This window comes from Corvus brachyrhynchos, unplaced genomic scaffold, assembly GCF_000691975.1.
Source record: "Corvus brachyrhynchos isolate BGI_N302 unplaced genomic scaffold, ASM69197v1 scaffold17, whole genome shotgun sequence".
In the NCBI taxonomy this organism is placed as follows: Eukaryota; Metazoa; Chordata; class Aves; order Passeriformes; family Corvidae; genus Corvus; species Corvus brachyrhynchos.
Genome location: NW_008240046.1, coordinates 3,415,839 through 3,430,587, shown reverse-complemented (window position 1 = coordinate 3,430,587; position 14,749 = coordinate 3,415,839). Strand labels below are relative to the sequence as shown.

Genomic DNA, 14,749 nt, shown 5'->3' with positions numbered 1-14,749 from the left:
TCGCCTCCGGGCCGGGAGGAATCGCCAAGCACACCCCGCCCACACCCACGGCGGGAGCGGACACCCTGCTCCCCGCTGCCTGCTCCCCAGCGCCTGCTCCAGCCCCAGCCCCGCGCCCGCGGCCTCGCCCTGCCCATTGGTGCTGCTGAGTGTGCAATCGTCTCGTCAGGAAAGAAAACAAACCAGGCCTCCTGGCCAGCTATGGCAGAAGCCATTTGAGTTCCCCTTGGAAAACTCAGCAATCTGAAGGTAGCAGCCAGTTTTGTTTTGAATGTGCTTTTCACACTTGCTCCTGCTTCGAAGAAGGAGATAGGGATACTTATACTGCTCAGTCTCAGGCTCTCTGCTTCACCAGCCAGTTTCTCCTTTCCAGTCCATAAACATGAAAATGTCACCCCAAAATAAGGCTCAGAATAAGGCCTGACATAGGTGCCCTGACCTGCTCCCAAAGCACTGTCTTGGGGAAGCCCCCCTGCCAGGCAGAGTTCATCATCCCTCCGAGGATGTTCTTCTCTCTACAGCATATCAAAGTAGCTACTTTACATGGCTATCTTGATAAATGCCCAAACTTGTCTATATGGCACTGCAAGACAGTAAAAGGAGATAATCTGAAAAGGCAAGAAGGGCACACAGGGAAGGAAGGCTACTATTACCCTGATTTTAGAGGCAGGAATCCAAGGCAATGCCTTGTGAGTTAGCTGACACGGAGCAAACACTATTATGGAGAGCTCCCACAGACCAACTTCATGGAGCTACCATTTCTCTATTTACAGACCATACTGATTAAATCTGTGGCATTGGCAGAGGATTTCCACTGCTTGCTTTCCTGGCCAGTGTGTATGACTAGCCACAGATGTCTATGAAGGAGAGTCCTGTTTCTCAAGATAATACAAAAATAACACCAATCCATGCAGTTGCTTATCAAGCTTGTAGAAAGAACAACTATCATTGCAGCACTGCCACACTCAAATGTTTTACTGCCCCAAAAAATTAGAGATATCATATCTTAATCACACCAAGGAAATGCATCAGCATTTAATATTTTGCTATTACTTTAGCATTCCTCAAGTCATGTAAGTTTTTTTCTGGGCCATATGAAAAAATGTTCCCTACTCACAAGGAGTACCAAATCAAGTTTTAGACCCAACACAACACAGAAGACACAAAGCAGCTTAAGACAATAGGAAGGAAAGAAAGCAAGTTGGTGGCTTTTATCCTGTGGTCCTCCTCCGCCACAGCTTGAGTTAAAGATCACACAGCATGATAGCATAAGAGTCTCAGGCCTCTGGTGGCACTGGGCATATGTAGCTGCTTTTCTCAGCCTTTGAAGAGGCAGGGATTTTCAGAATGTCCATTGTGGAATGGATGTTAAAAGTCCCTTATTTGTTCACCAAAAATCACCAAAACTGCAAGTCTTCCTCACCCCACCCACAAAGTCTGCAACAGAGTTTTTTTCTCAGTCAAGACAAAGATCTGCATAGCACTCTTAAAATATGAAAGCTACATAAGTAAAGCTAAAAGAACTGAATGGTACAAAACAAGGATGCTGAGCCCTATCTGCTACATTTAATTCAGCAAGACCTCTGAATGGTGTATGCCAGTGACAGGCTGCTTTGAGAGGCTGGTTCGGATAGATAGCACTGCCCTGCTGGAGCTAAGGGAAAGGGGCTGCCCCAGCAGTAGGGCCCCACCCATGCAGGGCTCCTTGTAACATGGTCCTGCAGCCCTTCAGGGTCTCTGGACATCTCTGCACTACCCACTCACCACTCAACAACTTTTCCTATCAGGTTTTGCAGCTCCATTCTACTGTTTGCCATCCTCTCAATTCACTGCCAGGCCCTTACTCTGTGCTACCGTCCATCCTCCAGCATAAAGTCCCTCATGCTATAACAGGCCTTTCTTCTTCATCACAGCAGTCTCTTGGTACTGCCTGGATCCAGCAGCCAGCCTTCCCCACAGCTCTTTCAGGGCCTGTGCCTGCACCTGGCAGTATGGCCTCTCAGGCATGGCCCATCCACATGCCTCCATAGATCTTCCCAATGTTCTTACAGTTTACAGATTATCTTCATGCTCTCTAGGCTCCCTCACCATCTCTCCCTAATGAATTTTCAGTTGAGGTGTGGGAGAGGAAGGCTGCAGACCAGATTCAGCACCTAAAGGCTCTCCAGCAGTCCCGGACACAGGGCAGGCTGGCCCAGAGTGATGAACACTCTTGGATCCTCTGAAGTTCCTAACTGTCATTCAGGACAAACACAGGCAGTGTTCATCAGAAAGGTTCTCTGAGCTTCTCCTCAAAGACACTGCCTCCCTGATCCTTGCCATGTAGAAGCCACTTAAGTCAGTAGGAAAAAGGAAACTTAATCATGGCAACTAATGAAAAGCCACTGCTAGCACAGCCAGGCCCCCATGATGAGAAAGTCAACCAACATCAAGGGGGTCCTTCCCCATCAGGGTTTTCAAGAAGACTGTGCCACCAGCAACATCCACGGTGGCAGTGAACTTCACCAGACAGCACAATGCCTTTGTGTCAGTCTTTGAACAGACTGATCTGTCCAAGCATCTAATCTACAAAAAACAACCCAGGGTAGCTGATGGAGAAACCTCGACATACCATCTTCAAACCTGTGTGCAAAAATGAACTTGTCTTGCCCATCTCTAGCACAGAGCAGTAAGTACATTTTGAAAACTTACTCTACCCCACCCATCTGTAAAGAAGAAAAAAATCACCAAAATAATACTCCAAATACAGTATTTTCCCTCTGAGGAAGAAACGAACAGCACGTGATGTGTAATAACATCCTTTAGCACCTGTCATACAGAGAAACAACTCTGCTCTGGTAGGGGCACAGTAAGAATTGCTGCCACTATCACTCTGTGCCATTGGCAAGAGCACCACCTAATGTCAAGCTACCTGACATGTTCCACCAGCAGACACATTTAATTATGCTTGATTAATTTGAGCTAAAAACCTGTTAGTCTCAAGCCATATTTTTATTTTACCACACTACAGTTTTCGGTCTTAAATTAAAATAATCTTCCTAAGTAAGGACAGAGTACAGTATCCTATTGCTCTTATTTAAATAGGGAGAAATCCCCAGGGTGCTTTTGAAGAGCAAACTCCCAGCTAAAAGCAGAGGGGTGCTCAAGACTATCCCAGCACTCAGGAAAAAAGGGCATGAACTGAAACGGAAGCTGGTAAGTCAGGATGGATTGTTTAGCAAGGGTAGGAGTTAAGCTGCACCAGACAGAAGGCAAGTCCAGCAATGGCACCTCCACTTTAAAACATCACAATTTGAGAGACCAATCTGGTCCAAGCTGGACCTTCAGCCACACTGCCAGAGCAGGCAGTCCTCTACGTAAGGAGCACACAACCAACCAGACATTTACCAGTGCTGTGGCCTAATAACTGTGGTTCAGGATTAGCCATGTCAGATCTAAACCAGCATCTGCCAAGCTTTCATGTGTTCCCAAAACCTGTTTTCCCTGCTCTCTTGAACAGCTTATGAGTTACGGCTTTGCTGTGGAAATGCACAAGCCTGACTTGTTTCTGCAGTCAACCCAAGCTGCAAGGCAATGAAGCCACAGGAATGATTTTGCCCAAGTCATCTCGGGTCACAGCAAGTTGTCCTGAAACTGAGCTAATAAAACAGGTTAGACTCCAGCCAGCACTTTGGTCTTGGGTGTCATTCCACACTTCCAGAACAATGCACAAGAAACAACCTGCACCTGACCAGAACAGGGCAGGCTTAGGAAAAGCCAGGATTCCTAGCTCTGTATCCACCACGGTACAACACTGTGCTTCCTCAGGATCTGGCCTCTAACTGCCCCTGACATAAGGGCTCTTGCTAAATGAGGTCTATCCAGAACACTTCCCTCCCCCAAACTCCCATTGTTCCAGTGGTCAGACTGGCCCCTCCCCTTGACATACACCACTGCTCTCACTCTCTCACGAGTAAGCTGGCCTAGAACAGCATCTCTTCAGCTACTTCAGGCCAAAAAAAAGTCTGAAACCATGACCCTCATTTTCAGTAATTTGAGCATTCAGCTCCCACTTGCAACACTGAAATTCAGGCCACAAATCTGTTCCTTTTTATGCTTGCAGATGGTTGCTTCATCTCCCTACAGATGGTATCCTGAAGCCAAGCAAGTGGCTTTCATGCAAAACTCCAAGACTACTATTTGAAAAAATTTGATACAAGCTGAAACATAATTTTCCAAGGAAAGACAGAAGGCTATACTTGTGGCAAAAGTCCTTTATTAAACTAGATTTTGTAAATTCCTTTTCACATTAGAAATTCTAAATGCAAATTACAAAACTATTTCAGTAAAAAACAAAATTATAGTTAACAGCAAAAGTACAACTTTATACAAATAAAAAATCATTTTTAAATTTTAATTTAAAAATAGAAATTTGTATCTTCCAATGTACTGGTCCTAACAGCTTTTACAATTGGTAGCTGCAATACTAGGTTTTTTCACATGCATATTCACATATAGTAATTTAATCCTCTGCAGTTTATTTAGCTGAAATAGCATGAACAGTTGGCCTTTGGTTGGGTTTTGAGGGGGGATGTACCACATGATATTAAAAGCAAAAGCCAAAGTCATTAAGCTATTGTTAAGGTATCCTGAAATATTTTTGAAAATAACATTTTTGCCCTACTACTTTCACAATCAACTGAAATGCTTTTCAGCAGTCACATTACTTCAGACAACTTTCTTCATTGCACCTCTGGCCTTTTTTTTACTCTAAGATCGCTCATCGATGTTACACAAGCATTAATTTTGTACATTAAAAAATGATAATTCTCCTAAATTAAAACCTGGGATAACTATTAAAATGTTTTGTAAAAGAAGACACCAAAAGTCACATATTAAAGGCTACCATTTGTCACAATCACATGCTGTTGAAGAATAGAATAGAATAGAATAGAATAGAATAGAATAGAATAGAATAGAAAGTGGTACACAAAATAGGTATTTTAAGAGTTGCACATTATTTCAGAGTGCTGGTGGCAATACTGCTATTTTAAGTATCTTAAAATACAGAATTTACACGATACCTCAAGATTCTCATGGATTCTCACCAATGTAACTGCAAGAGACATCAGAAGGCTGGAACTTCTAAAATGTAACCTACTTCGAAATACCATTTTGAAGTAATTATATTTCAAAGAATTAATCCCAGAATACATTATAAAACCAGTCAGAGAAATACAAGAACTCCAGTGTTGTTTTTCTGGAATACTGGCAAGTAGCTGAAGGCATGAAGATCCTTACTAATAAAACTCTACTTATTTCCACTCTGTGCACTGATCTTCTGATCTATTCTGTATCCAGCTCAGCACAGCTTTTAAGCACATGCTTGAGATCCTTCAGAGGATCATTCTATTTTTTCTGAGTTGGAACTGCAATGCCTCATTTTGAGTTGCTGAAACTGATAGAGGCTCTGTCACTATTTTCAATAGAGGCAAGATTGGTTCTGCCAGCGTTATGATTTTAAGCCACCATCGCCATCAAAGTTCAGCTGGTAGTCAAACAATGTATGCTAGGTGAATGACCAATCTATACCAGGCAGGGTATTCAGACTGTGTTTGTGAACCTCAACCTGTACCCCAAAGGTGAATGAAAAGGAGAAGAGAGAAAAGTATTCCAAACTGCTCTTGAGCTGTGTATTTCTCTGCTGACTTTGACAGAGTGAAGAAAATTCTCCTAGCACTGGGTAGAGCCGATTTTACCCTGAACATTTTTAATGTATTTATCCAAACAGGACTAAGAGATGAAAAAATAATACAGAAGGACACTGAAGCTCACCAGGAACAGCTCCTTTCTGAAAAGTCCTAGCCTACTTCCAGAGACTGTTTATGCATTCTGAATTCTTTAATCTCTTTTGTCCCTTTAAGCTTGCACTTTTAGCTTGCAGTGGTAATTTTGACAGAGGCTCAGGAAGTGGCGACTTCAAAAATACTCCTGTGCACATTGGTCAGAGCATTTTCTGGGGAAGTGAGAGTCAAGTGCCATCATCAACATCATCCACTTGCTAAGCCAGAAGAAGGCAAAAAGCTGTGTTTCATATCTCCAGGGTAAAGCTGTCAACTAGATTATGAAGAACAGATGGGCAAGGCGACAACTTTTTCTGCTTGTCTTTTGAACTAAAACGTAAGCTGTCTTTGTCCATGTTGGGAATGGTGTGAATATGCTGAGTGAATCAGGCTGCCTCCCAAAACAACCAGAAGTGTTGGCACTTCCTTGTTTACAGGCACATCTCTGTAGGGCTTGGGCACCCAAGCAGCTCAATACACAACAGCCACTCACGCCAACCAACAGGGATGATACTGCAAAGAGCTGTCCCAGAGAGCTGTAACTCCATTTGTTATAAACAGCAGCACTAAGGAAAACCTGTTCAGGAGCAGAAGGAAGTTCCTTGGTCCAAAACAAAGATCTTGGCTCCGCTGAGACAATTCTAGCATTTGCAACCCTGTACAGCTGATAGTCTGAACTACTGTCTTGAGGTCAAGTGCCTAAATGGCATCTCGGCCCACTGTAGGCACTGTCACAGAGGATGGAGTGTGGGCTTCACCACACAGGACATCATGCAGTAGCAGAAACAGCTCTGCTAGTGCTGTTTGGGGACCACAGATCTTTTGTATTTTACCCAGTGGTTACCAGAGCAGCGCAGAGAGAAGGAAACAGAGAAAGGACACAATTCAGATGAGCTAACTATTTAAAAATATAAAACTTATTATGGCAGTCTATTATTATAGAAAGAGTCCCTTTGATTAAGTATTATTCAAGCTATTCTTCCACTTGAAATCACCAGGAAATGATTGTTGTATCTGTTGAAGCATGACAAACTCATTTTTAAGTCTACCATGCATCATAGTCACTGTATATGTATTAAGAGTAAATACAGATACATTCAGGAAACATCATGTCTTTCAGCTTGTCAGCAACTTATACGGACACATTTTCATGTGAAACCTATTTCTGTGGACAGCTTTTCTCACAGAAGTTCTTTGTTTATTAGTATTCATGCATACAAATTGCAGAACTTGCACACACATATGGATTCATAAACAAACTCTATGTGCATGTAGTTCCTGGATTAAATTTACTGAAAAGTGGTTAAAAATTAAAAAACTTCTCACATTAATCCTTAATCTATTAATATTATTCCTAATACACAACTCACACCTGTTCTGAAAAAGTCTTACAACAAAAATTCATATGCCTTTCAGGAGGCAAAGATGTAAATAAAAATAGCAATGCATTCTAGAAGGTAATTTCTATTAAAAATGTGTTCTGATTGTTTACTGGAAACACTTGCCTAAATACAGATGTTTATATTTCGTTTTTGAAGGGTTTTGTTTGGGGTTTTTTTAGTGTTGTTTTGGTTTTTTACACAGATATTTCTAGATGGCGATGCAACACCACCAAAATCAGAGTAACTTTTGTACTCCCAGATTGTCCAGTTAGGAAATTACTACGGCAATATTAGCATTCACTTTGATATTAGAAATACATTAGAAATGTCTTATGATCGTATTTTCTACAAGGAAATCACCAAACAATACACAGAGAATGAAAACATCACTATTAGACATTTGTAAAGTGAAACGGTACTGCATTTGCTGCATTTAAAAAGCCACAAAGTAAGCAACTATTTTAATCCAGTAGGTGGATCTCCAACAGACTGAACTACAGTATTGTGTCTTTCCCTTTAACTGATCACACTTAAGCTGCCAAATTACCAAACACACAGCTGGCCCTAATGCACAGGCCTTACATGCACCTTCCTTCAATGTCTGCAGAAGTTTAGAATGGAGTAAGGATAATAGAACTGGTCAACCTATCATAACATAGCCACTAAAAAGACACCAGACTTTTGAAGAAACCTGCAAATACTCAGCACTCAGATGTTGTCCAGTTTCAACGTCTCCTTTGCTCTTCTGAAGGGTTTAGCACAAAGTTCTGAATTACAAAATAACTTTGTACAAGTTATATGTTTTAAAAATACAGAAGCCACAGCAGTCAAAATGTGTGAAGGTCAGAAGACAGATTGGGTATGCTAAGAAGACAGTTATACTAAAAACTGTACCCTAACTTCCCTTAAAAACATCAGTATTTCTCAGCGAAATTCTTAATCTGCATTTCTGAGACTTCAAATCCTTTCAAGTGTCTTCCTTTTGCAGGTTCAAAAAAGGATCTATTCCACACAAAAATTTATTGGAAACGTACTGACAAAACCACTTGCTGTAAATTGAGACTACTTCTAATAAAATAGCATCCTTTAAAACAGATTACAAAATACCAGTGCAGTTGTTCAAAACGTGGGGTTTTTCTGTTATCTGGCAGTCATCTGACACCTCAGTTTCTATATTCCTCTTTCCACAACTCCTCAATTCAGCATGACTTTCAAGCAGCCTGGTTTTATTTCTGTGAACCTATGAAACAAGAAAAGGAAGCTTGAACACGTAAACTATATGCAATTCCATCGCCTTCAATTCTCATCAAACATATGGAAAATGGTAAGGTTCTCAGTCAAGTATGTGTGCATGTGAGAGTCAGGGAATCAGCATTATGTCCTTGGATGTGACTCTGAAGGAGGATTTTACAGGGTCTGGAGTTACGAAGATCTGACAACAGGTGATGAAGATGAAGATTTGAGAAAAAAAAAAAAGCTGCTCAATATTCTTGGTTATATTCATTCTGTTCCTCTACTCCTGCTCCCCTTTCATTCCCTCTTCTTTCAAAATGGATTTTCACCCTTGTATTCTGTAGAAGGTAACAAGGAAATGGGAAGTCATTGCTATTTCTGAGTCTCACCTTCATGCTCACCTTCCTACACTGCTCTATATAAAAAGCAGCAAACACACTGATGCCAGCCTAGATGTGCTAAATTGCTATCCCTCATAAACTGAGCACAAATGCAAGTATTGGGAACCAACAAAAAGCAGGATTAACAACTTTTCACAGTAAAGCTAGCCATCTTGAATGGAAATAGTTAATTAAATAATATAATTAAATAAATAATTAAATTATCTCAGAGGAAAAGATCTAACCTTTAATTAGTGCTACACAACTGCAGTGGATTTGTGAAACAACGGACCTGCCCTAATCTATGTAGTAGTTTAACAGTATTCTAAAACTAAACTTCAATTTTCAGTTAGTTAAATGTGGGTTAAGAAAAAAATTTATCAGTAACAAAAATCTAAACTCACCTGAAGTTGTGGCTTGTGAGGTATCTGATAGCTGCTGGTCTGATGCGAGCGACTCCTCCCTGACTATGGCTTCCTCTTCCCGTGCAGGAATTGTAACGGTTAAAATTTTCCTCAGCAGAGACTTGGCATTCAGTATAACCCTTCCATGCATTCTTCTGAAAACTCTCACTAGTCATTTAGAGCTTTGTTTTCCTGTGCTGGTATGTATATTTTAGAGACAAATAGCAATTTTCCCCCATTTTGAAAAAGTCAAACTCTTCAAATCTAGATTGCTTGCAATACACATATTGTGATCATCACAAAATCCTTCTAATTTCATAGAAGCTTTACTGTTTCTGTCATCTAATATTCAATTGGAATTTACATCCTGTGATATAAATTGCAAAATTAAAAGAGGTGGGTGTAATATACTGAATTTTTAAGTGGTATTTCTGTATTGTTTCATGTTTTATCTTAAATTAATGTGAATAAAGAAATAAGATTTTATTGAATAAAGAAATGAACAAGAAAGAAAATATAAATCCAGTTTTTGACACTTATGTCACATTGTTTGGACTATCTTCTGCTATGCTGAAGCATGGAAATCAACAGATCAACACATTCCATGAGTTTTATTAGAGCACCTAGCCCTGCTAACAAAAGAAACAGCTATCTTCCCAGAGATAACAGCAACCTAAACTGATGAAGAGTTTGAAAAAGAGGAAAAAAATAAACTAAATTGGATTCTCACAACAAGTCAAGATTTGCCAGTTTGGAATTATCAGTTCACATGACATCTTTCTTCAACTACTCTCCCCCCACCATAACTTTATTTAGGTTTTATATTTATTTACTTTTAATTCTGCCTGCAAAAAAGTTCCCAGTATTGATCCTTTTCCCATGTATGTACAGTGACATTAACTTAATTTTTTTAAAATTTAGGTGAATGGACTAAACAGAGAGCCCCTACTATCAATTTGAGGATTCCTGCTTTAAGTGCAGCTCTGGAAATTTAGTTCTAAAAAGCATTAGGCTACAGTTTAAATTACACAAATGTCATTGTAGGAATAGCATGAGATAATGGAATTTAATTCTCTCTGATGCATATTGAAAGAAAGAGTTATCTAAGGCCTCACTGAACATTTTTATTTATACTCTGTGGAGTAGCTGATTCAAAAAATCAGGTTTGTGCAGCAGTACCTTGCATAAGAAAAATTTCTTATTAAAGCATTCCCAGTGTGCTTAAATTTAGAGGGTAAACTAGTAATGCAGAAAATGTCTCTTTTTACAGCATGAACAGTCATGAAGTACTTGAACACTACACTATGAGAAAAAATGAGCCCTCAAGCAAAACTGCATGAAGTGACATTTCTGGAAGCAGCAGTATTCTGATCTCAAGAGATGTTGCGAACAAACTGATACTGAAGTTTCTGCAAGGTAGCTCAAATCACACACTTTCATGTAGAAGTTGAAGACAATATCATTGTGGTTAAAATTCCAACACAGTAAATTTTCTTTTAAGATTATAAAAGCAACACAGTTGTGACAAAGCAGTGCAATGGTGACACATATGTTTGCATCATTACCCCAGTTAAAAATGTTTGGAAGGATAGCCCAAGTATTCAATAAGAATAATAATAATAAAAAAGATAAAACAGAAGGAAGAAGACGACTTACAAAGAAGTAGGGGGAGAGGGGAGGACAGAAAGCAACAAGAATCATTGTCATGTCAAAGAAAAATAATTCCACCGGGGTACTTTGAAAACAAGACAACACAAAGCCTAGTTGTTTTTAACATACATGTTATTAAAGTACATTCATTCCCTCTAATATTGCCATGTATCATGATTTCTTAATAGAAAATGAGAATAATTTTTAGGAGGCAAGAATTATTACCTAAACCCTACCTTCACTTTTTTCCTGCAGCACTCTGGACAACTGATTCACAGCTTCATCCACGTGGAGACCATGCAAATCCAGCACATTCATAGGCAGCAAGGAAGTATTTATTCTCTCAAAAATTTGCACAGCAGCAGCATGGTTGGCTTCTTTCATCTTCTGCTCATGAAGCCGACCCTTTATTCATAAGCACAGTGACTATTATACACAGAGAAATAATCTAAGCTCCACACTGGTTTCAAAATGACAGCACTGGCAGGGTGCTTTTAGTTCAAGTTTGAAGCAGTAAAATTTATAATTCTAGCAGAACTTCTGCAAGAGGCTCAGTAAGACCTACTCACAAGAAGATTTCATGAAATCTGTTTGTGAGAAACTACTCAAAGCTGGCACAAAGACGACATTTTAACAAAAGCCTTACAAGGAGAAACAGAAGGCAGAAAAGGCAAAAAATCATAAGGTCTTTACAAAAGCTAAAAAGTTACACTCCATGCTGAGTTGCAGATTTATTTTCCTAACAATATTTTTATTTTCTGCAAGTATTTTGCTAAAATTATCGTGAAACAGTGTCAGAGAAACTGCCCAACAGATAAACCTGCTGACTGTTGTATTTGAGGTTAATTCTTCCGAATGCATTCCCGAAATTTCAGACAAGACAAGGGTAAACATTTTTAATAGTTGCCTATAATCTCTTCTAATACTTTCGGCATCTTTTATGACTGACAAGGTCAGTAAGTTCATTCTGGAATGAGGGCAAAGAGCAGTACAGTCACCTTACAGAGTGAACAAGTACCAACTCCTTCCTGTGAACCTTGCAATGATAGTATCTGAGAGACTGAAGCAACAAATTATGTCGTTGAAGATCTGTAGGCACAGTCTGAAAAGGAATGGAAGTTTTAACTCCAGGTATTGGACTGACAAAGGCTCAAGAGAACAAAAGTGACAGTCTGTCTTAAACTTTCTTAAAATGGATTATCTGAAGTGCATTAGTGTCAGACCAAAGACAGCAGCTCTGTAACTCACTTGCAAAGGATTCCCAAGACAAAGGCCATCAAGCATAAAGTATTTTTTATGAATAAAGGTAGCTTGGTTTGCCTTTTTATTACCTAAAAGAAAGTATATAATAAATAAATTTCAATTTATTTACAATAGATTGTATTTGTTCTTATGGATAAGAACAAAAGTAAGACAGGACTTGAAATTACATTTCTATTTAAAATCCTGCACACCTTTGTTTTGAATCTCTCAAAACCTCAAGAATATATGAATATAGAACATAAAAGGTTCATTATAAAGATTGATAATCAGTATTTCCTACATGCACAGTAACAATCTAAACATTTAGAGTTATACCACTTGCAAGAAAACTTTTTTAATAAGCAAATTCAAGTTATTTATTATTACATTTTTGTTCTGTCATAATACAATTCAAGTTTAGAATTAGATGCTTCTACAATGTGAATTCTTATGAAATTTTTATATGCTATTAGATCAGGGAAAAACTACAGCCTTTGAAGATAATTGTAACAGAATTTTTAAGAGTGGTGTCAATGGAGGAGTCTCCTGTGAAGGCACCAAGAAACCAATGTAGAGGAACTTTGATTACAAGAACAGTTGATACTTAAAACCAAGAGTATGATCAACAGCAGTGATCAGCAGTATTCAAACGGGTACATACTAAGAAATGTGCCTGAATGCAGATCAGAGAGCCTGTGCTCCAAGGCCAGAGCACACAAGACTGATCAGCAGCACATCTACACTCCATAACCAGATGTATCGTGAAAAGCATGACATACACACCTCATTTATCCCAACCCAAGACAGACTGTAGCCATAAAGATAGTCAGAATGAAGAAGCGAAGACAGCAGGCAGCAATCTTGCCCAAGATTTATGGAGGATGAAGCAAAAGATGACATCTTAATACCTGTCTGACTCCTATAAAGTACAGAAGATGTGTCTAAAAACAGTTCAGCACCAACATACACAGATGATTCAAAAAAACGTTGTTTGTAGCAGTGCATGTCACACTCCAGTGAACCTGGCCAGACCACTTGGACACAAATCTTGGTGTTTACAAGTATGTGATGTGATGTGAGAGAGATCTAGGACAAAGGAGCATGTGTGACTAAGCACTAGACCTTTCATGACATCTTGCACCAAATTTGGTTATGTTAGCTTCCTGTGCCAATATCATTACTAGTGAAAGAGAATTTACTTGTGGTTATTTACAGTGTAACACACAGGGAACAGCAACCAAATTCAGCAACTCTAGTAGGCATGATGTTTTCCTTATCAGTTCCAATTCAGTGTTTAAGCACCTCCCTAAATTCAGACAAAAAGCACAGTATTATTGTTTACCTGGTGCGCATAAAATGCTGCCACAGGCTTCATACCCATGCGATAGGCCTCCCCAGCCTTCTTCAAACATTCCTGTCTCTTTTGCTGGTGACAAAAAGCTTCTGCTCTTAAATCATCATATTGTGGATACTCAAAGTCTTGAAACATTTCATTTAAAGGCTCATCCTCTTCCTTACTTTTTTTTGCCTGTAGGAATTTGCATTGTTGATGTTACGGATGCATTGTAGGGTGTTTTCATTAGCACAGTTTTGGCTATGTTTGTAACTATGGCTTAAAAAAATATATCAATACCTTCTTCTCACGGTTCTTTGCAGCATTGTTGGAAGAAACAATTTCATTTTGCTGAACATTTTCTTGAGCTATAACTGTTTTTACAGGATCTGCCTCCAGAACGCAGTTCAGAAACTGTTCAGTTTGTTCTAAAGAGTAGCTGTAAGGGATAAATAAAATCTGTGACTTTAGAAATATATTAACAGCTGCTATATTTATCTAAATTATTACAAACCTTGATATTGTTACAGAAATAGATTACAATGAAAATAAACACTGGAATGGAATATTTCAGCTTATTGCAGAAAGGCTTGCAGACTCCTTGCAGTAGGGCATTACCGGCATCAACACACATGCAGTCTTGGTTGACTGAAACATAACTGAGGAGCACTTGAACATTAAAAGCAAGATGACATACTAAAGTAAATTGCATCCTACCTTAATCAAAGACACATTAATAAATGCTGCTCTTTGGGCTGGATAATATAGTTCATCTTAAATCTTCTCTGGTCAGGGTTAGATAGTTCAAACTAATTTAAAGCTAGCTCAGTTTCCTGAAACCCTAATGAGTCCTTGTATTTTTACTCAAATTTTGTTATCAAATTTAATTAAGTAAGACATCAGCTGCCATCACCTTTCTAATAAGCCCTTTTTCTTCTTTACCCTTGCTGTTTAGTCAGGTAACAAGAGGAGACTGATCAAAAGTAAAGACAGACTTTGGGAAAGGCAATACTATGAAGACAATTTATAATGTGAAAAACGAGATGGTTAAATGTTTGAGTTATAGAAATGGATGAAGGATATATTTAAAACAGGAAAGATTTTTATAACAGCTTGAACAAGCAGCATGACTGACAAGTAGGTAGGCAAACCCACATGTAGAGACTGGCATTCAAATGGCCAAGGATGAAAAAAGATGTTTCTCTTGAAAAAAAAAAGTTCACTTCTCAGAAACTTGGATTTAAGAAGGCAGACACATATCCCAGAAATATAATTCAGGAGAGAGAAGGAGAAAGTCAGCAGG

At 39.1% G+C, this 14,749-nt stretch overlaps 1 protein-coding gene across 5 annotated transcripts in view; it reads right to left on the bottom strand.

The window, feature by feature from the left end:
• Positions 1 to 4,238: 4,238 nt before the first annotated feature.
• The window catches only part of N4BP2 (NEDD4 binding protein 2), a 35,039-nt gene continuing 24,528 nt past the window's right edge, over positions 4,239 to 14,749 (bottom strand). For 2 of the 5 annotated variants that reach the window (XM_017744505.1, XM_017744506.1), the window contains exons 15-17: positions 13,747 to 13,885; positions 13,456 to 13,641; positions 10,898 to 11,276 (exon numbers count right to left, since the gene is read on the bottom strand). In XM_017744505.1, the coding sequence (XP_017599994.1) occupies positions 11,097 to 11,276; positions 13,456 to 13,641; positions 13,747 to 13,885 (505 nt within the window). In that variant the 3' untranslated portion in view covers positions 10,898 to 11,096. Of the gene's footprint in view, positions 8,445 to 9,221; positions 9,343 to 10,897; positions 11,277 to 12,119; positions 12,203 to 12,894; positions 13,033 to 13,455; positions 13,642 to 13,746; positions 13,886 to 14,749 lie in introns of those variants that run through there. The other 3 variants (XM_017744510.1, XM_017744507.1, XM_017744509.1) reach the window with 3 other exon arrangements.